This window comes from Stegodyphus dumicola, chromosome 5 (genome assembly GCF_044657685.1).
Source record: "Stegodyphus dumicola isolate Sdum_Otavi_A_Nest chromosome 5, ASM4465768v1".
Taxonomy (NCBI): domain Eukaryota; kingdom Metazoa; phylum Arthropoda; class Arachnida; order Araneae; family Eresidae; genus Stegodyphus; species Stegodyphus dumicola.
In genome coordinates this window covers 107,892,525-107,918,281 of record NC_140772.1, presented here as the reverse complement: position 1 = coordinate 107,918,281, position 25,757 = coordinate 107,892,525, and the positions used below count along the sequence as shown (strand labels likewise).

General features: G+C 33.0%; 2 protein-coding genes across 4 annotated transcripts in view; one reads left to right on the top strand and one right to left on the bottom strand.

Annotated features, from left to right (window-relative positions):
- The window catches only part of LOC146997197 (uncharacterized), a 919,946-nt gene that overhangs the window by 403,953 nt on the left and 490,236 nt on the right, over positions 1-25,757 (bottom strand). The window lies entirely within an intron of this gene.
- Positions 20,805-25,757, top strand: part of LOC118187396 (uncharacterized) — a 39,311-nt gene continuing 34,358 nt past the window's right edge. Inside the window, exon 1 of the mRNA XM_035357606.2 lies at positions 20,805-21,296. Coding sequence (XP_035213497.1) covers positions 21,240-21,296 — 57 coding nt within the window. The 5' untranslated portion in view covers positions 20,805-21,239. The remainder of the gene's footprint in view (positions 21,297-25,757) is intronic.

The window sequence follows — 25,757 nt, the reverse complement described above, 5'->3', positions numbered from 1 at the left end:
AACAGTCAGAACTAGTCAACAGTAAAAAAAAGTGTTCATTCTTCAAGAGAAGGCCAGACCTCATATGGCGAAAACGATCAAGGAGCTGACTAACGCAATTGCTTGAGAAGTTTTACCTCATCCGAACATTGTTTCATTTGACCATTACCTGGTTTTGGCCATGGATAACTTAGCGTTAGCAACAGTTCCGAAATCGAGATAATGTCAGCCAGGCCATATGAAACGTTTTTGGCTCTAGCGGCAGAAGCTTTAACAAACGCAAGTCGTTGGGAACATTTACATGTTCCTAAGTTCTATGTTGCCAAATTCGTATGGCCAAGTTGAAGGATTTTGCTGAATAAAATGCATTTGTACGAAAATACTATGTCGTTATTTCTCACTGAAAATTACGGCATGAACTTATTTGGATATCTGGTATATATATATATATCGAGAGAGAGAGTTAGAGAGTCTCGAGAGTACGTGGAATTCCGAGAAGCGGAGTAGGGAGCAGTACTCTAGTGCTTTGCCGTGAAGCTGTCTCCACCGTGATAGCCTGATAACCTGGAGGCTGTGTCGCTGATCGTGTCAGCGTGTTTATTGTAGTTCATCGACGACTGTAAAAACGTGTTTGGAGCTGTCCTGACAAATACTGGCCAATAAAGTGTGTTTCGATACTTCATCAAGTAATATTGTCATTATTCACTTCAAATCCTCACGAACCCCGTACGAACGTGAAGGAAGAAAATAACGTAACAACTGGTGTCAGAAAAGAAAAACGCAACAATATATATATATATATATATATATAACAATATATATATATATATGCGTGTGTGTGTGTGTGTGTGATGTCTCAACAAAAGTGCCAGATTTAATATATTTTAAAAAAATGCTTTATCTTTTGGCTTTAGAAAATATTTTTAGACACTTACAGCAGAACTTAAGAACGTGGACTTGGATTTCACCTGCAGCATTTTATCACTATCATTTCGCTGCTTCGAGATGGAGAGTTACGTAAAGTATTGATTGTGAAAACTCATTACTTGGATCGCAGAGAAGCAGAGCCGTGCCAAGATATTTTTTCACCTGAGGCAAAAAGGTAAATGCGCGCCCCCTATATATATCAAAATAGCTATATTTGTATTAAACAAAAGCAAATGTATTAAATCAAAATATAATAATTCTTATAGCATAATTATAATATAATTCTTAAGGTTTTTTTTAATCGTAGCTTTATAAATTCGGAAAAATAATATAGCCACTTATTTATAACTTTGAAATGAAAATGTTAAAAAATTCTTTTTTGATAAATAAAAAATAAAATCGAAATGCACATTGCATTAATTTCCAGATTTTCTTGCAGTTCTTTCTATTGTTTTATTAATTTTAGTTTGCTGAAGCTTATTTCTCCAAATAATAACTGACAAATTAAAAAACATAATTAAAGTAATTTTCGAATTCGTATGGCCAATTTGGCTCCCCTTCTAGTGATTCACCTGAGGCAAGTGCCTCACCCTTGTCCCGGCTCTGCACAGAAGCTTCGCGCAGTCTTTAGTGATGCAATGAAATAACAGTTCGCAGTGTGATACAGAAAACTGAGGACAATGTTCCACAGAAGACATCAAATTATGATCCAGCCGGTCTGTCGCTATTGCACGTAACAATTTTTTTTTAAGTTCCAAAAAATCCGAACTTGATGAGGAAATGAGTCACCTCGATAGGTAAATATACGAAAAGGCAATTATGAATTTCTTCAAAAGAGCAAGTCATGGAAAACATAAGCCATACATTATTATTTTTCATTCTTAAATTGGGGCCCACCAGAGGTAAAGTGGCTGAACACTGGTAGTTCGACCTGGGATTGAATTCCGGTGAACGGGTTGGCTGCATTGGTGGTTTACATGGTCTTCCTGACGTGTAACGTGGTACGAGTTAGTTTTTCTTAAATGTCCTCCACGAAAACATCCCTCCCTACAGGCAGACAGCCCTCAAATTGCTTTACCTTAATCAATTAACCTATTTCTTAAATCGGAATATTTACGTGTTGTAAGTTCATTTTCTGAAGATAAAGCATTATATTGGGCATATTAAATAATTCAAATCATTTGATTGGGACCAATATATATACATATACATATAATTACAATACAATTTTTTAAAATCTAATTTATTGGATTTTATGAAATTCATTACTTATGAATTTCAAATTTTGGTCTTTGTAAAACTGGTTCTAGATTTCTTCCTTTATGTCTTTACATACATATACATGTTAATATTAAACAGTTTTGGAATTATCTCTTAGGAATAAAGTATGAAAATTAATAGAAATAGTGAAAATTAGTAGTATACTACTAATATTATATATATAGTTATAATAATATACTGACTATATATAGTTATAATAATATACTAACTATATATAGTTAAGTAAAATTAATAGATGTTCATTTTTATGAAAAGATTCATTAATATTCAAGAATATTTATTGAAAGGAAAAATTCATTATAAGTAATAAGGAAAAATTAAAATGCGAGCCACTTTTATAAAAATATAGTAAATAAAAGTAAAAAATTGAAATAATTATTGCTATTAATGAGAAATTATTGACTTTTCGAGAGGAACAAATGAATCTCCGATTAAATCACAATAATTAATAAAAGCGAATGTGTTGGCTTTAAAATATGAATCCTTTCAGATTTATTGCTGTTATTATTATTATTATTGGTATTTTATTTTATATTAAAGTGAATTTCAAGCTTATCTTCTATTTCATCAATGTTACTATTAAGTCACCAGTTTATCGCTACAACGAATTTTCATTCTATAAAGCATTTTAGAGAATTAAAACTCGCTGAATCCTGCAGGTGTGACAAGACCTGATGATCTAGGCAACGACATTTCTGCGACAGATAATTTTTATTTTTATTTTTTTTAAACCTGAGAAATTGTCATTGGAATATTTCTTGTAGAGTTCGAAAAGAAAGCTGCACGCGGCGCGCAGACGAACAGCTTGCACTGTGGAATTACGATCGACAGGTTTGCAGCCGGCGCAGATGTTTCTTCCTTCGGAGGACAGAGAGGAAAAATAGCATTTGGTGCAAAGGATCCCAAAACGATATTTTCAGACGATTTCACATTTCAGATGATTCGAATTATAACACTAAGGTTCTGGCATTAAAAGAAAAGAAAAGAACTTCAAACAGATTCCACATTAATAGGTTTTATAAGTTGGTATTATTGCAGAGTATTTCGTGTCAATAAATAAAAAAATATTTCTTATATACATCTGTTCGCATTTTTGTATGAAAGCTATTAATATTAATTAAATACACCGTTTTTAATCACGTATTTCGGTGTACACCTTTTTTTTAACTAATTCTGTGGTCCGAAAACCAAGAGGGGGAAATAATGCAAATCATTTAATTTCCGAAGGATGCGATAACAAATGAAAAGTAGTAATAGATAACCTACTGATGACTATCACAATAAAATTTTTTAAAAGAAATCTGCTTTCCAATAAGAATACAAAGAATATTAATATTACAATAGCTGATGATATTGATCCAATATCTGAGGGTAACTAATCCGGACATGTCGTGCAACGTATCTGGCTGAATTAAATTTTAAAACCCAGGGGCATGTTACGGAGGAGAAAGAGGCAAATAAAACACCCAGATTTTGAAAGATTGAACACGTGAGTAGTAGATAAGGCTACAATGAGCTGGTACGTAAATAAGAGAAGTAAGGTAAAATCCCATGTTTGGAAAGTTCGTTAAGTAAGAGAATACATGCCACGTTGGTGCAGCTTAACGAAGAATGGGCACAAAATACATTTCAAATAATAAAGGCAAGGAAAAATAATGTGGAAGAAATGTTAATACAAAAGTTCCAATACAAATTGAATAGAGTGAATTAAAATGAAAATAAACAAGAAAATAAACTTTACCAATAAACAAGCCCTGAGAGGGGAAAAATTATGAAGGTAAAAAATGTTTAAATTTTCAAAACCTAGCGGAAGAGGAAAAAGTACGCAAGGAAATAATGTGATTACTAAATGCAATAAATAGTGTTTTTAGTCATTGCATATTATTTATGTAATAATCGCTACAATTATTATATATATATTAGTTATAATTATAATGTTATTTAATATAATTAAGATTATGTTTGTACTTGTTAAATTTTACATATATATGAAAGTGAAGAAGAAACATCAACTGTATCGCTTGGTCGGAAAAAATTAAAACGAAAAACTATCAATCCAAATTTCCTTTTTGATTAGAAGAGATTCCTCCTCCAGAACATGTGCACCTTGAATTCCGATTTATTTATTAATTTATTTATACTTGATGGAATTTATCAAATTTTTATTAACAGACTCAGTGATTTAAAAGCAATGTATTGCCACGTCACACAGCGTAACATGTTGTCCTTCGAATTCAATCGAATATTTCAGGTATAACCAATAATCTCAGGGATTTAAAATAAATGTGTTGCCACTCGACAAAGCGTAATATGTTTACCTTTTCGATCAACAAACTCGGCGATTTAAAAGAAATGCGGGGCCACTTCCCAAAATAAAATATTTTTATCTTCCATGCGCCGATGTGTTGCCATTTGACAAATCGTAAAATATTTATTTTCATATTCATCGTGCCTGTTTACTGGCTAAGAAACTACGCGTTTTAAAAGCAATCAAAACACGTTTCTTCACATCTATTATTATTAACCAATAAGCTCCCGATTCTCTAACAAATCGAATGCATAAACGCAGTGAAAGTTAAAAAGAATAAATTGAACTTTAAGTTGTATACGCATTTTGAGATTTCTCAATAAGATTAAACAAATATTAAATAAAATTAAATGCAATGTGAAATAAAGATTAAACGAAGGTGGATCAATTAAAATATAACCCAAGCTTAGCGCTCGAATCAGCAGTGAAATAAACGAAAGAAATCAGGGTACATTTCTGTTATCCAGACTGGATTCAGAAATGTATTTATGTATGTATGTTTATATATGTGTACACACACATATGTACGTACATATATGCAAATATATATACATTTCTGAATCCGGCCTGGATTTTAGAAAAGTATCCAAATCAGCTCATGAAATTAATCAAAAACTTTACTACGCACAGCTTTTCAGGTAAAAGCATTGATGCTACGACCACGGCACACATGTTCGCCTTTCTTGATATAATATCGGACTCGTGAAATGATACTAAGTGGACTTAAAAATTAAAATTACCATAGAATGTCCTTTTTTATAGAAACTAATTTAGGCCAATTTAAAAAAAAAAAAAAAAAAGGAATTTTTTTGTTTATTATGGCCATATAATTTCTTGTATAGAATGCAAATATAGGAAAAAAAACGGACTTTTCCTACCAAAATTCAGCGAATTCCTAATCAAGATTCCATTTCGAGTTTGTTATTCAGATATATAACCCAGCGATAGCTTATAAGATTATTACAGGCCAAAAGAAGGATGGTCGGCGTGCCTAATGGAATGCCAGCTTGCGCGTGTGTACAGGCAGTGCCACGCGCCAGGACAACATCTGGCGCGTGCAGGTATATGCCAAAAACCATCTGCTCTTGACAACGAAGCGCGATATAAAGCTGCCACGTGCTGATAAAAGAAAACGACTCAGAAGAAAAGTAAATGGAAAGAAAAAACGTGTATTTAGTTTACGAATCTTGGGCCTCGACCAATAGGAGAAGCTTGACAAGTGGCGCGCGTACTGCAGGGCACTAGTAGTACAAAAGGTGGTAGAAGGGGGGTCAAGGATATCTTTAGTGGATTGGGAAAAATATAGCATTTCCCTTTTTTTTTTACTTGTTATTTCTTTTCAAAACATAACTTCCGGCCCATTATAGATATAACAAGTGCTAAAAACGAAATTAATGTATGTGACTGTTGGAGGGAGGAAATAGTTAAGACTGAAATAACTCTTTCTACTTAATGCTTTCGACAAATGTTTTGAATTTATCGTTTTTTTAAGTAAATTTGATTCCCTAATAAATTGAAGTAAAATTGATTTTTTTTTTTTTTTTTTTTTTTTTTTTTTTTTAAGTAAATTTGTCCTGGTTAACCAGAAAAATACCAAGGGCTGGGCTCTCTAAGATAATCCATGTAATCTAGGTGTTAACCAGGATAATTGCAATTTAACCAGGTTGCTCGGGTTAACCAGAACAATACAGTTAATCAGGATAACTAGAATAATAGCATGTTAACAATAATAATACCGGGCACCGAGATTAGCCATGATTACACTTGTTTAACCAAAATAACAAAGCTACCAGGTAACCTATGGTAATCAGGATAATAACGAAGTTAACCACGATAATACCAAGTTAAACAAGATAACAACGATAATACCAAGTAATTTAGGTTAATCAGGATAATACCAGAGTAATTGGGTTAATCAGCATAGCATAATTAAAGAGAAATATGATATGTCAACCAGGATAATACTGGGGACCGAAGTTAATCAGGTTAACCGAGATAATAACGAGGTTGACCTCGCTAATCAGGATACCAGGTAACTCAGATTAACGAGCAATGTCAGCGCTAGACATTTTTCCGCCCGCAGTAAAATCTATGACTCCAAAATTCTGTCGCCGGGTTTCTTCTTAAATTCTAAAATTTCGTCGGAGTAGTTCCAGTTATTGGAAGCCAGCCAGCATTGGTGCCGGCCCTGTTAACGATTGCTATACCAGGGTAATATTAGGGAAGTCATCCACGCTTAATTTAAAATGGCTGTTGGTTCGAGAGCACTTAAGAAAAACATCTGATGTGCACACCAAAGGACATCCTTGTATGTCTTATTAAATTATACACAATTTTTGCTACAATTTATTTCCTCGCATTATTCTAACTTAATTAGTCTATCTCTTCAGGCAAATCGAAAATGACTTCAAAAATTGTAAATTTTGAAATTAAATATCCCAGTCACTTTTTGTAGTACCGGAGCCAAATTTCTTATAAATTTATTTTTTCATAACGAGTATAAAACTTCTCCAAATATAAGTACAGGAAATGGGAGACAGCATTAGTTAGATTCCGTTATTTGTCGAAAATATATTTTTTTTAATGTGACGTTGCCAAAATAAGAATATTTTCGTGGTTTAAAACATTTTTGTAAATGGAAGTATATGAATACGACTAGCGATTGCGAAAATTAAAGTTGGTAAGGATTTTTAAGCTGACACTTTTAGGTTGCCATAGAAACAAATTCATGTGTCAGAAACACTTTAAAAATTTTTGTTCTAGAGAATTTTCACTTGAAGTTGATCAGTGTTCTGGCCGATCAGCGGCATTATTTTATGATGACAAAATTAAAGCCATAATTGAATCGAAATGAGTTTTTTGCTGTTAAAAACCAGAACTTCTAGGAGCGCGGGATAATGGAATGACCAGAAAGAGGGGAAAAGGTAATCTTCAAACAGAATGGAAGATATGTGACTGATTAAAGTTAAATTTTTATAGAGGGAAAAAAAAGGAGTCTTTTTCGCATTAGAAAATTGAAATTAGTTTTTTGCCGATCCTTTATTCATATATATACGTTTGGTTGTGCCTATTGCAGTAAAGAGTTGAAGTAATAAAATGAGCCGTCATAAGAAAGCAATGCATGAAGAGCATTCGTATCATATATAAAAGCAATGCAAGAAAAGCAACCGAAACGATTTTCACTTGACGCATTCTGCAATAACTGCGCGAAATAATTTCGGCCCGATCCGAATTTCAAATGACCTACGAGAAATGACGTATTTCCAACACGTAGGATCAATATCTAGATACACAAGCTCTCACATTAATTTTTTTTTAATTTAATTTTTATTTTATCGTCTTTTTTATTTACACTATCTAAATTCCATGTTTTCATTTATGCATCTTCATTTTTGAAGCTCTCAAGCTCTTAGTTGTGAGATTAATATTATTTAAGCCATTATTTCTTAAGATTAATCTTTCCCGCTCTTTTTATTCTTTTCAGCATAAAATGCAAATTAAGCGAGTTTAAATGGTATGTCTTCATAAGGGGGCCCGCATCGTTATGCAGGTAGACTAATTTGTTACAGCTAGAATTATACCCATTAATACAATACCCCAAATTTACATGGTCGAGGAAAATGGACACTCATTTGAAGTTCATGAATTAAGCCTCCGAGAGATGCTTATTGAAAACTCAATTTTACCTCACCAGACTATACAGTAATTTTGAAAAGCATACAAGAGCTAATGTTCACATTAAAATAAACAGTCGCTGTAATGTAAACGGTGTAGAAATTTCTTAAATGCAAAATAAACTTTTATAATTCTAAAATGCATTACAAGTGATTTTTACTCAATAAATGCTTCTCACAATTAGCAGCGCTTACAGCAATCATTGAAGAAAGTTGACAACAGTATTAAAATATTTGGAACTTCTAACTATACAAAGTATAAAACAACAGTACGACAATATTCGCTACGGTATTAAAATATTTGGAGACTATATTATAGAATAAACTACAAAAATTCAAAAGAACCTCCCTTCCATGTTTCTGATGTTTCGTTTTCCGTAGGAATAAAGAATATAAAACTCTAAAATACTTCTTCCTAGAGTGATCCATGATCATAATTTAGTTGATATTCATAATTTTCATCCAAAAGTTTCGACGGAATAAAAAAAGGTACAGCAAGGTTATATAGCTGTAGAAATCTCGCGATGATTTCTTTAAATATTTTACTTCGAATAAAAAACCATTTCCCCTTCTGAATTTAATGCGGTATGCGAATCAGAATCTCACTTTTCTCTACATGCCTCGACAATCTCTACATGCCTCGACAAATGATTAACTTCTACAAAATAATGTTTCCGGTGAAAAATGCGCCTTTAAAAATACGCTGCCAGGGCGTATCCTCCTCTGGCTACGCCACTGGTTCACTTTAAAATAAAGCTAGTCTCATACACATAAGAAGAATCACTAAATGGACTTAAGGTTCGCACTCAAGAACGCATGCATGTATTGTGGTATTATAGTATGCGTATCTCCTACGTATAGGAAGAATCATTAAACAAAACTAATATGAACTCAAAAACAAAAAAGCATGTGACGGCTCTTTGCGTTTGAGTAAGCTCTGAAACTGTATATTAAGACTTTCGTGCAGGCTGTTTAAAATGCATAAGACGTACTGAACAGAGCTAATGTTCACATTAAAGTACAGAATGCGTTTCTTTATAGTTAAAGTTATGTGTATGTGTTTTGGGGTAGATTATTTCATACCTCTAACAGCAAACAACTGACAGGGCCAATATTCACGCTAAAATAAAGAACCCATTTCTTATTTAAGTGTTAAAGATCTGGATAGAGCTTTTGCATATTGTCTCATGCGTATAAGAGCAGTCATCAAATAGACTTAATGTTCACGTTCAAATAAAGATCGCAACAACATTAGTGATCAAGATACAATAACACGCCGAACAAATACTAATTCAGAAGTCAAACAACAAAAATCAGCGCTAATTTTTTTGCGGTTTTGCAGCTGAGGATGGTGGTTCGGTAAAACCATCGAAACTAGTCCTGTGAAAATTTTGAAAGTGTAGCGCTGATTTTTGTTGTTTGACTACTGAACTAACATTAGTGAGTTTAAAAAAATTTAGTTGATTCATGCATAAGAATAATCGCAAAATCGAGTTAATGTTCACACTAAAATAAAGAAAGTATTTCGAAAGGTGTGGACAGAATCTTTTCATAGCATTAAAATTCATTTGCATTAAAAAAATCATGTAGAATGCAGCCTTTATCAAGATTACGGGCAGTTCCTGTGTGAATAGGTGCCGATTTGCATAAAGGCGCTGGCATCATTAGTTATAAAGCTGATCTATAGCGGCCGGCGTCTCGGAACATTTCGGGAATTTCTAGTTTAGCCCTGGAGACTTTAGTTACAATTAAGTTAAAAAATTTGTCAGATTTCAGTTTTAGAAATGACAATCGAACTGAAAGTGTCTTATTAAAATGATTGTAATCAGAGTAAAATTACACACATTTTAACTTAGTTTAATAGTAAGATATGATTTGATTAGTTCAGTTTTCACAGACAGAACAAAAATTACAGAGGTTTTAGTTTTTATTATAAAGTCCGATCAAACAGTTATAGAGTTGGCTTGTTTCAGGAGCATGAACTAATATTTCTAAACTATTAGCAGACGTAAAGCGATTTATCGCTGTGTCTGAAGAAACTATAGAGACTTGAAAAATTTTACAACAACCTTAGTTCTGTTTTAATAAAAATGTTTCTAATTCAACACAAATTTCAACAAATTTTAAAAATTTCAATAAATAATTCAACAGAGGCCTGTTTTAATAAAAAGGTTTCAGACAACCTTTTTAACCAACAGAACTTTGAATATAAACGCTTATAAGGTATTTCTCCCGCCTTTCTAGCGTGCCTTCGTGGTGTAGTGGTTCTGCACGCTGGGCCGGTATTCCAGAGGTGGTCCGTGGTTCGATTCCCGGCGAAGGCGTTGCTAATTTTTCATCTCTCCGGCTTTTCCAATTAACCTAATGTCTCTACATGCTGTTGTCGGCTAACATTATCAACCATCACTTGTGTCGATGTAACTAAAGAAACAGGTACAGGTACAGGTAGAAGCTAGGCCAGCACCTCCGTATTACCACAGGTAATTGAGGTATTGCTGAACCTAGCTAACTGTTAAACTTTCCACCCCAATTTTGAGGGAGAACACCCCGGGGGGTGGTCCGAGGTTCTCCCGCCCCTCTTTTTTTTACCATCAACCACATGAGAGGACTTTCTGAGATAAATGAGTTCTGGTATTAATAGTGTACACAATCATATTGAGAAAAGACTGTCCTTAAAAAGTTCAACAACTGATGCTTCCAAAAGCAGAAATGTAAGAAAAAATGTCTTTTCTAAGGCGGAAGGTGTAATAAGCAAGTCTTTGAAGCTCCCGTCCATCAGCATTGCGTAGATAAATGAAACTGTTGGAACATTAAAATGAAATAAATAAATAAAAAATAAAAAATAAAAAAATAAATAATGAAAAATAAAAAATAAAAATATATATAAATAAAATAAAAAAAATAAAAAGACAAATATGGTATAGTAACATATGGAGATGAATAAGCATTAGATATGACAAATAACCAGTCCGAGTCTTTGAATATGTATAAGAACGTCTCTGATTTTGGCCCTAAGGTGTCTGTTCTTTATTGCATATTTCTTAAATGGTATTAGATTGTTGTTAGGCTTGATCAGATGTTTGCCGTCTGTTAGATTACAGTCAAAAATGTAATGATCAGGGTCACCCCTTTCGCCACATATGCAGAGATCCGTGGGGCACATGCCTCTGTCATGGAAGTAGGTGGGGAAAGGACCGTGCCCTGTGATATACTGATTCAGAACATGGTCATAGTGTAGAGCCTCTTTGTCAGTTTTTGAGGAAAAATTGTGAACTCTTCTGCCTTGTAATGCAGAATCCCACTCTTCTTGCCACTTTGAGTCGACAATTGCATTCAGTGTAAATTTTAAATGGGACTTGGGCCACGGGACATGAATTACCTCACTGTTGATGTTAGTCGTTGCATCCTTTGCAAGGAGGTCAGCTGCCTCGTTGCCGTCGTTTCCGTTGTGGGCTTTCACCCAATTGAGGATAAACTGGATTTTTGGGTGGACACTTAGTATTTTGAATATCCTGAACCAGTTGGTTCTTATTGCTTCTGTCCTTCAGGGCATATAATGCAGATTGACTGTCTGAATAGATAGCTATTGTCCTGAAATTATTTGATATAGCTTTATTTACTGCAGATTGAATTGCTGACAGCTCAGCTTGAAAAACGGAATTTTCTGGAGATAGACAAATTCAAATTTAAAACGTAGAATAGTAGTCTAAGACTACACAATGAATTCTAAATCTAAGCTGGCTCAAACACTTTAACCGGCGTATCAAATTTAAATATTGGCTGAAAATAACGCGAACCCGAATAAATTACAAACTTATCAGAGCTGGCACAAACTAAGTAATGTGGCCTCGAGGGGCACAGAGACTCTTTCTCTTACAATATCAAAATCTTAGTTTAAAAACTCTCTAACTCATTTACATTTCTGGTGAGGAAACGGAAAGGAGAAGCTATAGTAAAGGCTGAAATTATCAATAACTGGCTAGTATAGTAAAGATCATGCAAATAATTATCATGTCTTAATTAAACCTTTACACGTTATACTCATAATATAAAGTTACTGTCTGTGGGCTTATAAACAAAATAATGGAATTTTGTAGGAGTAAATATGCTACTCTTATATTCATATTTTTAAGTTATTTATTTATTTATTTGGCAAACGTATTTCCCTAATGCAATAAGCACATTCATTGTTTAACAAATTTTAAAAACAGGATGTTTTTGTTCAATAAGGAATCATTTGAAGGGAATTACATTAAAGATAATTTAGTTTCAGAAGCCCAGCTACTTCAAGGACCCTGAAGCTGACTGATAAACGTATTTTCCTAATGCAACAAGCAGATTCATTGTTTAACAAATTTTAAAAACAGGATGATTTTGTTCAATAAGGAATCGTTTGAAGGGAATACATTAAAGATGATTTAGTTTCAGAAGCACAGCTACTTCAAGGATCCTGAAATAGCTGGGTCCTCCTGCGACAAAATTACGTGCGACGAGTGGCTGAGAGATAGGCGAGCCAGCCTGCCAGCTTTTGAGTCAAGTTTTCAGTGCGTCTTTAGAGCTTCCTGTCACGACTTTTTATATCAAAGAGCGAATAACTTATAAAAACTCTTAGAAATTTTCGATGCGTGCTTCTTCGTTCAATCTCGACTCTCATTCCGGCGCCACGGACTCTGCTCCTTGCATCTCCAAAAGAGGACTTATCGACGAGGGGGGAGCGTGCTATACAAGATTCCAACATCCTTCCACCTTGCTACTGTGGGACCTAGCTATAGTGCGTGTCCGTCCCACCATCTGTACCTCGGAAACTCCTAGGGAACACGATTCGAAGGGGGAAGGCAGGTACTGAGCCATCTGCCTCTGCTTGACATCCTTTTTTTATTCCCTTTCTCGGAGGGGCGGTCTATTTTATTGCTTCCCTTTAAACCTCTCCGTCTGCCTCAACTTGACTTGAGCAGTGTTCTTCAGATAAGGTGACTCTTTATTTATTAAAGCTAGAACACAGAGGTATATAGGACAGATTTCGGAAACAGCCAAAACTTGTCGACTCCTAGTATAAGGCACATAACTCAATTTGTATGAAGTGCATATCTCGAACATGGAACTTATCAAATTCATGTACAAATGAATATGACATGAACACGAAATTTAAATGATGGATTTGTAACATAAACACGAAATTTAAATGAATATGTAATATCAAATGGACCTTTAACTTATCAAATCAAGTGCATAACTCATCAAGCAAATAATTCAAATTTTCGATTATCCGTGAGTGCCCAGGTTAGCACACTCAACGCTATGCGCGAGACTCTGCAAAAAGCAAACAAGCGCAAGTCCGAGCATGGGGAAATATTCTTCCTAACAGAGAAATCAGAAATTTATCTGAGTGTTAAGAATTCGAGGCAATAAATGAAGTGTATACCAAAAAATGAAAAACAGAAAATTCTACGAAAATGTCCATCGAGAAAAGATTGAGAAATGGTTGTATGGCGATTCCTCTGAGACGATATTTCGATGCTGTTGTAATGCAGATATCGTGTCAAATGTCACAAGAATGTAAGAGGCACAGAATGATACTGAAAATGCAGTGAGAGAGGGGGGATTTCACATTTCTAGAATGATTAAAAAAAAAAAGATTATGTTTTGAAATAAAAATTTCTTTCAACAGCTTTTTATTTGAAATGAGAAATATGGTCTTTCAGAGAATTCCTGCGAAATCCCCTGACATTTTACCTATGGACTATTGTGCCTTTGGTCACTCGAAAAGAGCTCTTTTTAAGCGAAAACCCACGACAACTGATGGAGCAGAAAGTGGTAGAAGAGGAATAGATATCAGTAGCCCTGGAAATCTTATGTAAAGCCCTTCTATTATGGAAATCAGGATTCAGACTTGTAGTCTGGGAAAAAAGGCTACCAGATCGAACATTTAAAAAAGTACTTTTTACATTTTAAACAATAATTAAACAGCCCCAAAATGCCGCCCAGCAAAGATAATGTGATTAGCCACTCTGATTGGAGTACCGAAGGACCCGAGTTCGAATCCCAAAGAAGACAGGGGGGCAGCCGAAAATCCTCTTGAGAGATTCGTAGCAAGGAAAAAAAGAGTAGAATTTCTCCGGACTTGTCCCCCCCCCCCGGGTAGTTCTCACACAAAATTGGGACCAGAACTGAGTTAAAGTCAGGCTGACACCTATATGGTGTCCAAGCCTCATGCCAACGACAGGCGCATTTGACTTCTTGTCATGCGAACCAAGACGGACCAATAGCGATGCAGATAGTGCATAGCAGAAAAACTCTCAGTCTCCCTACAAATTAATCTATTCTTTCTCTTTTAGATCAGCAGCAGCCGACTGACCTTCGGAGTAGCTTCGTTTGTTTGTTAGTAATTATTCGTAGCCAAAAGTTCGCCAAACAAATTTGTCGTATTTCGTGCTGATCGTGTATTATAACACTGTTATATAATAGAATTTTATTTCTTAAATTTAAGTTGAATAATTTTTTAAAATCCGTTTGTATATGCGCGGCTTTTCTCCTAATTACTTATCTTTTAAATTGTTAACTGCATAATCAGTGACACATTTTAAACAGCATAAAAGATGCATAAAAAAGAAAAGCATAGCTTATGTAATAATGAGAATACTCATTAAATTTGTCTATTATTTTCATGTTATTAATGAAATACTTTTTGGATTATAAATACATTAGAAACTATACTTTTATTGTAAATGCTACATATTGAAACATTGAAAATTTATGGATTTATTATTATGCATGATGAAAAACATTTGTATATACATTTATTAATATAAATCTTATTCATTACATTAATACTAATAAATATATATTAACAACTTCTAAAACATCGCATCTCTCTATCTGTATATAAATATATGACTTATTAGATGTGTATATATATATGTATGTATGAATACAAAAATGAACATTGCCAAGAAGTTTATTTGAAGTTACTTTTAATTCAGATAACGATTATGTAATTGGCAGCAACTATAGTTATCAGTTCTTTGCAAATTATTATGGGTATGTAATAATCAGTTGAAAAATAATTGATGATTATTTGAGTACTAAAGAGTGTACACATTTTGTTATTGGGTTAATTCATAATTATATCATACGTATGATCTACGTAATAAAAACATGACTAATAAATAATAAGAAATGTAACAGCTGTGCATTTATAACATTTGATTACTTAAAACAGCGCACAACTGATTATCACCTTCATGTCTGTTTACATAATGAATTGCACTTTCCAATTAAGTGCACGGGCCTACTAGTGGCCGAAGCGTCGTTGAACACTGGTAGTTCTGTCTCAGGTTAGAATGCCGCGAACGGGCTGGCTACATGACGTTTCCTTGGTTTGCCCCATTTGTAACTGGTATACGAGCCAGTTTTAAAAAATCTTCTACAAAGGGATCCCTCCTGTTGTTATCCCTCGAGGCTTTGCGGTAATCACATAAAACCAACTGAGCCCACCAGCTGCCGAGCGGTAAAGTCGCTGAACACTGGTAATTCGGTCCGAGGTTCGAATCCCGCGAACGGGCTGGCTGCATGGACGTTTTCGTGGTTTTCCTCATGTGTAACGTGTATACGAGCCAGTTTCCCTTAGAAAGTCCTCCCCGAAGGCATCCCTTCCCTTAGGCAGATAGCCCTAGTGTGCTTTGCTGTAATCTCAATAAACCAAACCATAAAACAAACTCATGATGTGAACACCTAATTTCTAGAGTTGGTATAATTAATGTGTTTTAGGTATATTACCGAGTGTTCTATGGGCCAGTAAACAACTCGCACATGTTTGATTGCTCATGTATTCATATGCTTTATTTGATCTTCATTTTGCTGAATAGTATCTGCTGGCTGTGAGGAGGTAAATATCAGCCATATAGATTTTTGTCATTTGAATGGACAGAACAGTAATTATGAGCCATAACGTTAGTCAGAAAATGCTTTCACCAGGTCACAAATTTTCCAGTGAGCCATCAAATTTTCATTGAAATGCAGACAACAGAAAATACACATAAGCAATGTGTGATAAATAGACTTATCCAGCACATGTTTTTAAACTATTCTTAGTGTATACAGAATTTGGCTATTACTGATGTAATTGATTGCTATAACCAGAAGTGTGTTTATCTGATACATGAAGTGCCAGAGTGGAGATCAAAGTGATTAACTTGATAGCAATCACCTTTCTATTATCTTCCATTACTAACAATAAAGTTTAAAACGAAAAGCGTGTGAGCGATACAAAACAACACGAAGAAGCGGATGTCACTTGAAAGGAAACCTCACTTTCGCCAATCTGAGCGATAACTGATTCTTGTTTGGCTTTCAGCCTATTTGCCAAGTGAAGATGGTAACCCTATTTCGCCAAAGGCCGTTTCTCAGAACTGTTGCTACAAACGTTTTGTCCCGGCAACAAACAGCTAATGTGATAACGGCTTAACAGCAACAACAATAACGACGACGACCCCGAAATCGTTCTAAAATTATGTATACGTTCTCTGTAGAAGCGAAGAAGACAAACAAGCGCAAGTTTATTATGACAGTTACATTTGTCCCGAGACAGCAATGACTTCTGCTGAAACTCTGTTGGACTTCGTCAACTGAAAGGGATTTAAATGCAATGCTAAAATATAGCACTTAGAAAAATACGCAGTAAATTCAATAACTATTTCAACATTCCCAAATATAAAGTAAAACTACAGATAAAAAAAATAATTACGTACAATGTACGTGAAAATTGATAGTTTGGATTATCCCTGATTTTTAGTTATCCGTGATCTGCTCTCTGGCTAATCGAGAGCACACTGTATGCAATTCAATTTGTACCAAGTATATAATTCATCCAATATTATTATTGAAGTACATGTTAATAACATAATTTCTTTCAAATATGAAACTTATCCAATCCCACTTCCTTGCGTAATTTTTTCACTAATTTTATCGTTCGAAAATCAAAAAGAGAAAATTATACTAATAATTTAATTTCTGAAAAACCTCATTAAAGTAAGAACATAACAAATAAAAAGCAGTTATATATAAACTACAGGAAACTATTACAATATGATTTCTTTAAAAGAAATCTAACATTTCAGTAAAAATATATAGGCAATAGTACAGTATCTATTAAGATAGCTTCCTTTCTGCTTCCCTGTGACTTGAATGTCGCGCGCTCTAATTGTTGTCTCTGCTACTCCTTAGGCCTCCAATCTTCCATAAATAATTACAGAAGGTGAATGGGCAGCTGAATCGGCCGAATCGCAGACTGAATGTCAGATCGTGTTTGCTTCGCCGTGATCGGTCGGCTTTCGTATTACACTGACATACCGTTTAACAGTTGAAAATGTTCATCGTGACCTTCATCGGTAATTTGCGTGCGTCTATCTTTGTTAAAGAGACGAAAACAATCACTGCATGAAAAAATCTATTTTAAAATTTAATGGAGCTTTCGTTCTCTGGATGCATTTTCAGAACCTGATGCTAAAAAGCTAGGGAGGAGAAACAAGCGAGAAAATACAATAGTTCAAGTTCATATTATAAGATATTTTTTCCCTCTTTTCCGCATTCCTTCGTGTGTAATTGGGAGCACACTCGACACGTATTCTGGAGGTCCGGAATACGTACCGCGAAAAGGAGTTGCACATTTTTCACGTTCCTGAATCGATATAACCTAATAATTCTGCAATATCAAATATGTAACTTAAATGTAAAATCATCAAAGATATAAATTGTATACATAATACAAATTTATATTTACATATACATAATACAAATATTAATTTCATGGAGTCAATAAGACAAATTGTACTGTAGATGCATCAGATTTATAACTCAATCCATAACTCATATATAAAATTCATGTATGTAACTCAACTATATAACTGAAATACATTATTCCAAGTATTTAACTCAGTATATTCATATTCAGAACATATGCCAAATATATAATTCATCTATATAACTCATCAAATATACAACTTAAATTACAATTTCATAGTTTTTAAATTTAATAACGTTACAGTTTTAAACTTTTAAATCGTTTAGTTTTTTAAGTTTCAAATTGTTTTAAATAATTTAAGTTTAATTTAGGCTTTAAATTCTTTGATTTAGTTTTTTAAATGTTTAAATTTTTGAGACGTTTTTGTTAATAAACGTTTTTGAGTTTTAAGATACAGATCAAAGTTAATTTTAATTTAGTTGATTGTAATACGGGTTTAGGAGTGAAAACTTTTTCTTCCAAAGAAGAGACATTTTTATTTGATATTTCTCAAAATTCCTTTATTTTGTATAAAATTCCATAATTTTTTTTCCCAATTTGAAATTTCCTTCTGAAAAAAAAAAAAAAAATTTTTTTGTAAATGAATAGACTTTTTTTGGCCTAATTTTAAATTTCATGTTGGTGTGTAAAATTAAAAGTTAGGGGAAGGAAAAATCTGATTTTCTGTTTTTAATTTTTTATTTGAATTATTTAAAATTTGGTAAAAAAATTATTAAGTTTTATTTTTTATTATGTATTTTTATCGAAATTTTTTCAATTTTTTAAAATATCAACAGGAAGAAGAAATTAAAATGAGAGGGAAATTTTTGACTCAGAACTTGATAGTTTTTATTTCCAAAGAAAAAAAATCTATGGTGCTTACTTTTTATTACATTTTACTGCCCACATTAAAGGAAGAGGAGAGAGAAAAAAAAAAAAAAAAATGCTTGAGGGAAGGCAGAATCACTGCATCTCCTGCCCGTCCTCCTTTTCATTCACACAACCATCCTCCGATGGTCACATGATCATAGTACGCTAGTCCATATATGGAAGTAGCCACGGGCAGGTACGAGTCCTGCTGCTGCTGCCCCCTATCCGAAACTCTGGCCTCTAAAACTGACTGGGCTATCCAATGAACGGACCGTTTTGGAAATGTATCGAGAAGCAATGGAGTTAATTGCGAAACTGAGACATGAGCATGTAATTTATTTTTTTTTTTGCAGAGTCTTTTATTATCGATCGCAATTGAGAAAGTCGCGTATTCGGCTGTCGTTTTTTGCATTCGCGAAAGGCGCCTGCTGGTGATTTTTAATTCGCAGTGGTTTCGAAAGAAAGTGTCGGATATATTTACTGAGGCTCAAAATTACGATTAATATAAAGCAGATAAAAATGCCTAAAGAGAATAATAAAGAGACTAAACTCCGATGAACAGGAGCGCAATAACCGGGTTGCGGATTAAACGAACCTCCTCTCTAGTATTAAATAATGAAGAATTTGTATTGTATGTTATTCGCATTCTGGAAAAACGGCAACACCTAAAGCCAGCATATTTTGGACACATGTAGTCCTCCGCCCGAACATGGACAACTCGAGGCAGAATTTAAAATTTTCAAAGTTGTTTTCCTTATTTATTTAGCTCATACTTTGCACGAACTTAATGGTTTATATATATATATATATAAACTCAGCGATTTAAATACAAAATGTTGCCTATATTTCAAAACGTAACGAACGTATTTGTTTTTCCATTTCGCTCAACAAACAGGGTAAGTTGAAAGAAATGGGTTCTTATTGCCCGAAACAAAATATGTTTATCTTCCACGTGCCAGTGTGTTGTCATTCAAATTAATTTTATTAGAAAACTTATAGTAAATACCTCTGAATTCATAATTTAGAGCTATTATTATGAATTCCTTTATAAGAATAAGTTATAAGTTTATGTAAATTAAAGTTATTTAAATTAAGAATTTTATGTATGTGTATACATATATAATTTTTTAAACTATTAATTAACTTTGAAATTAGCCTAAATTTACATGAATTTTATATTTTAAACTTACCTTACTTTTCACACTTTTAACCTACCTTATTATTGTTATAATTACTTATAAGCTATTTTATAAACCTATAATTAACGTATTCTAATAGTTTGAAATTACTTTATTATTTATCTTTTTAACTCACCACTCTTTTAATTAATTTCTTAAATTTATAAACTTCTTTAATTAAGTTTAGTGTTTGTGTTTGAGATGAAAGGGATTTTATAAACAACACTGCAATACAAAAACTGCTAAAGAAAATATGGGGTGTTTCTCCCCCACCCCCCTAATCAAAAACCTATTTTCTTTTCTTCGATAATCTATTCTATATCTTCCTGAGTGATATTCTCTCAAGACGTTTAAGGGCTCTAACCTTTTTACAGGATTTCCGTCGCCGAAGACGTGCACGACCCTACCCCCCTCCCCTTAACCAATCACCACAAGGATAATATAGAATAGCATAATATAAATAGGCAGAGAGAAGAAAATGTTCCAAAAAAACACACTAATCTTAATCGCTCCCATATAGAAAAGCTCCGGAAAAATCTTTCGGATGTAAACTGACCGAGAAATAAAAAAAGAGGGACTAGGAGGCAGAAAGCCTCCCTCCCCTCCTCCCCATAATTCAGAAAGATGAGAGCTATTGTTGCACGGCGCTCTACTACCGATGTTGTGAACGGAAGTGAACGCTAAAAGCCGCGCTGTCGAAGAGAAGTGAGGGCCAATCAGAGACGCTGAGCTCTCGACCAATCGCAGGGTGTCGGCACTCTCCAGCTCATTATGTGTTCGACTAGTCTATGACCGCAAGCGTCGGCTTCAACTTAGTAATCGTCTGCAAGCAGACGAAGTAATACGGGAGCGTTTGGATACTAGTCAATTCGGCGAAGTACAAAAACTGTTCTACGCCGCCTATTGGTGTGTTCTATCGGTATCTCTCTTTAGCCGTGCATACTCAATGGAGGAAATCTGCTGTGATTCGCAATATATTTTGTGTGTATGATTTTGCTTTTCTAGAGTACTGTGGATTTATTACTACATTTTTGGATTCTTCTTGCTGTGCTGGTTCGAAAATTTTTATTCGAATCTTCGATTATTGTGTGCTCGCTGTGAAAATATTCCATGAGGATTTTCGATCCGTCTTTTTCCGTGCATCGTCTGAGGATGTTTCGGTGAAAAAGTGGATTTCTCCCCAACTTCTTTTTCTTTTTTTTTTTTTTTTCCTTGGAGCAGTTCTAGTGGATTTTCACTTGGAAATGTCTCAGTTGGAAATTTTAACGTTTCTTCTGGTTTTACACCTATCAGCAACACAGGTAAGAACACAGTTAAAATTTTTATAATTGATATTGTTTTATTTGTTTTTTCTTAAATATGTTTATAGGAATAATATATCTAAACATATAATTTGCCATAAAGGATTTTGTAATCAGTGAATTAATTGAATTAAATTAACAATACAAAATAGGCAATCGGGATAAAAAGAAAAAAAACTTTTCTGACGATTTCTTGTCGTATACATAAAATTTTGAAGAAGGTAATAACAAAGAATTCTTTTAGCCAAAATAAAATGATAATGAGGAATTCTTTAAGAACCTTTTGAAAAGTTACATTAATTATAGAGAATTCTTTAAAAATTCTTTGAAAGAGAATATTGTGATGATATGTTAAGTTGAACTCGTTGAATGAGAATTCTTTACAAGAGAATAATAAAATTACAGAAAATTGTTTGTAAAGTGTAATAATAATAATGTAGAATTCTTTAATTCTTTTTTATCTAGAATTTTAAAATCACAGAGAATTCATTACAAATTCTGTGAAAAGGAATAATATAATGAAAAAGACTTTTTTGAGAACTATTTAAACAAAAATACTAAAATTACAGAGAATTCTTTAAAAACTGTTTGAAAGCGAATGCCAGAAATTAACTCTAGAATCCTTTGAATGAGCATAATAAAATTATGAACAGTTTTTAAAAAATCTTTGAAATGGGATAAAATATTTGCAGGGGATTTTTAGGAGGAAAATAATAAAACAGCGGAAAAGTAGGTTTTTTTTTTTTTTTTTTTTTTTTAATTCTTTGAAAGAAAATAATAAAATTAGTGGGAATTCTCTAGAATTCTTTGAATAAGAATGATATGATCATACAGAATTCTTACAAGGAATTGTATAGCAAATAATATAAATGCGCAGAAATCTTCAGAAGAGAAATAGGTACTAATGAATAAAATTAAAGAAAAGCTTCATATAAAATTATTTTAAGCATTTTCTCCCCTTTTAAGACAGGGAAAGAAAAAATAATTAATCACACTCTAAAAATGATAGAGTAGGAAAAATAACGTGTTTGAGAAGCAAAAATGAGGTATATGAGGTTAACTGTAAGAAAAAAAAAAAAATTTATTATATTGCTATGTTAAGACAAACCTAAAAAAGGTGCTGGAATTTTTATATGTTTATTTTAAAGTTACCTCTTGTATAATATAGTTTTTAATTTGAATCGTTAAAATAAATGGTGTATAGAATTTTTATAGTCAGCATCTACTATTTTATATGATATATATGTAATGGGACATTTAGCTGTTTCCTATAGTTAAAAATATCGTATATTGCACGTTCTTAAATGCTAGAGGCAAATTCAGAAGTCAAACAACAAAAATCAGCGTTATACCTACAAAATGTACTTAAATTTTGTAGGTATAACGCTGATTTTTGTTGTTTGACTTCTGAATTGGTATTTGTTCGGCGTGTTATTGTGTCTTAATTATAGAGGCAAATGTTTAAGCTCGACGATCCAATAAATCGCCATAGCTTTCCTAAAAACGTCAAAAAGGCAAATGAAGATTACAATAAAAAGATTTATAACACTTAAAAAGTAAAAAATACTTAATTTATTTGATTTTATTGACTAGTAAATCCAACAAATGTGCCGTAAATATCTTTTTTAGCTCTTCAGTATTTCAAATATTTATTTATATTTATATTTAAAAAAAAATTCTCTCAAAGACATTAAGAAAAGACATCTTTGAAAGAGAATATTACATTACAATCAGCAATAAAATCAAGCGCTCTAATATACAAATCGCGAATTAAAGATAAATATTGAACATGAAATTTGTGTAGTTGCCATATCTTAGTACTCTCAAAGAAACGTGAGCTATAAAACTTCAAACAGAATTTTAATATTAACATATTGTTAAGATCTATTGCATGAGAATGCCTTGCATCTTGCAACAGACTGAATCTAAGTAGGATGAAATAATATTGCAAGACTTTGTTAATTTTTGCTTATGTGCGCTAATTTTTATATTAAAACTTATTCGTTTTACCTCACTAGTGATTGAACGATCGATTAATACCGTTGAATACTGGGAGTTCGATTCATGAATTTTTTGAAAGAAAAATAGAATTCCCTGGAAGAAGACAGCAAAAATATAGAGTTCTTCAGAAATTCTTTAAGATGGCTTATAAATACATTGTCGGAGAATTGCTTCGAAGAGAATAATAAAATTACATAAAAATTTTTTAGAGGGAATGACATAATAATGTGGAATTCTTAGAAGTAAAATTACAGAGAATTGTATATAAAAATTATTTTAAAGCATTTAATATAGAACTCATTAAGAATTCTTTCGAACAACAACAAAAATAAATAAATAAAATTAGTCTTAAGCAGGCCGCATTGTTGGTTTACTCCATGTGTAATGTAAATCACTTCACCAGTTTCACTTAGATAGTCTTCCACGAAGGTATCCACCCCTTCGCCACATTCCAATAATTTTCTCCATTCGTTTATGAATGACATAAGGGCGACAGAAAACATGACACATTCGGATCTTAACCGAAGAGAGTTTCTCATTTGTTCAGGCTTGATATTTATCACTATGTTCGGGATTTTGAACTTTCAGCCGTAGGCAGAGAAAACGGTGAAATCAATCATACCTGGAGCAAACGAGAATGAGCAAGTTTTTCTTTTTTCGAGGCAGCCGCCGAAACATGCGCCTTCGATTCTTTTAAAAAAAAGAGCTAACTGCAACTCGTTCGAGCCTCTAGCAACAACTGGCGGGGGTGGATTGAGTCAGGGTCACTTGGAGTCGTGTGAAAATAGCCGCGTTTTTGGAACTTCCATGTTTTTGTTTCTCTGCCGTCCTACTTGGTGGCATTTCCCGTCCACCCTCCAACTCTTTCTCCTCATCTGCCTCGATGTGGTCAGACGGGGTTGATAGGGAAGATTTTTCGTGCATTATTTTGCGAGAAAGGCCAACTGCGAAGGGTCGCAATTTGTCTAATGAAGTTCAGACGATACTGAAATCAGCTGGAAAATTTTCCGCCAAACGTGGACCTATTTATTTCTCCGAACTCCGGAAATGGTGAAGAAGACTTGAATAAACGATTATTGAGTTTAAAATTAATTTACCTTAAAAACAATTATTGAGTTCAAAATTTAAAAGAGCAGACCATAAAATCAATTTATTGAGCTCAAAATTTAAATGTTGAAGACATTAAAAACTATCATTGAGTTCAAAATTTAAAAGAGAAGACCTAAAAAATACATTTATTGAGTTCAAAATTTTAATTTTAAAGACATTAAAAAAAGTCACCGAGTTCAGAATTTAAAAGAAAAAAAGGTTTAAAAATGACCATTGAATTTAAAAGAAAAGATCAGAATAAGTAATCAATTGAGTTCAAAATTTGCTTCCCAATGCGTTATTTATGATATAATTTATCAAGTATTAATAAAGAAATCGTCCTCACATCTTTCACAGCGAAATATATGTACTCGCTACGAAAGATGTGAGTGAAAAAAATTGTATTTATATCATCTGACAGATACCATAGCATAGAAAAATCTATTGATCGTAACGGAACGCACTGCACTGCTGCCATCTATAAGCGGAAATTCTCATTTCGGTAGTATGCCGGTATGGTCAGTGCACATTACCCTAATTTGCTAGACCCCTCCCTCCCCGTACTCTGTTAGAAAACCGTATCCGTTTTACACGAGCAGCCTTAAGATAATTATTTCTTATTTTTAGTTAAAAAAAAAAAAAAAAAAAAAAAAAAAAAAAAAAAAAAAAACAATTATTTAGCGTGTATTTTAACCTGAAAATAAAAATTATCATTGAGATCCCTTAATTATCATTATTATCATTCTTATGCAGCATCTTTTGTATCCTAAGTATATTATATATATATGTGTGTGTGTGTGAGGTGATCATACATGCAACAAAACCTCCAAAAATGCATAATCATGCTATCATATGTATGACGCCGTTTTATTGTCAAAATAATACGATATTATGTTCTTTGGAGTTCTCTTTTTATTATTACTTTTTATTTATTAATAGCTCCTAATGTTTTAAAATACAGTCTACTTCGAATAGTTTCGATCTTTTTATGACTGTTAATGAATTAATTTTTTTTTTTTTTTTTTTTTTTTTTTTTTTTTTTTTTTATGAAAGACATACTGTAATCGAACCGACCATTTAATACACTCAGTTCTCATTCAAATTCTACATGGAAAAGTTTCTTTCAAGTTCTAGTTGCCGTTATATAACTGTAATATAGATATTAAAAATATCAAATTTTCGTTGCATTTTGTTTGTAAATGCACGGACATTTATTTGCATTATCTTTTTCTTACAATAGTTTTTGTTTGTAGTAACGTTATGGTAAATTCTTTTTGAAGATTTATAGCAAAAGACTTTATAAAATAAGATATGAATTTTTTGGTTTGGATATTGTCAATAATATTTTCTTGTACATATAGTAGGTTCTTG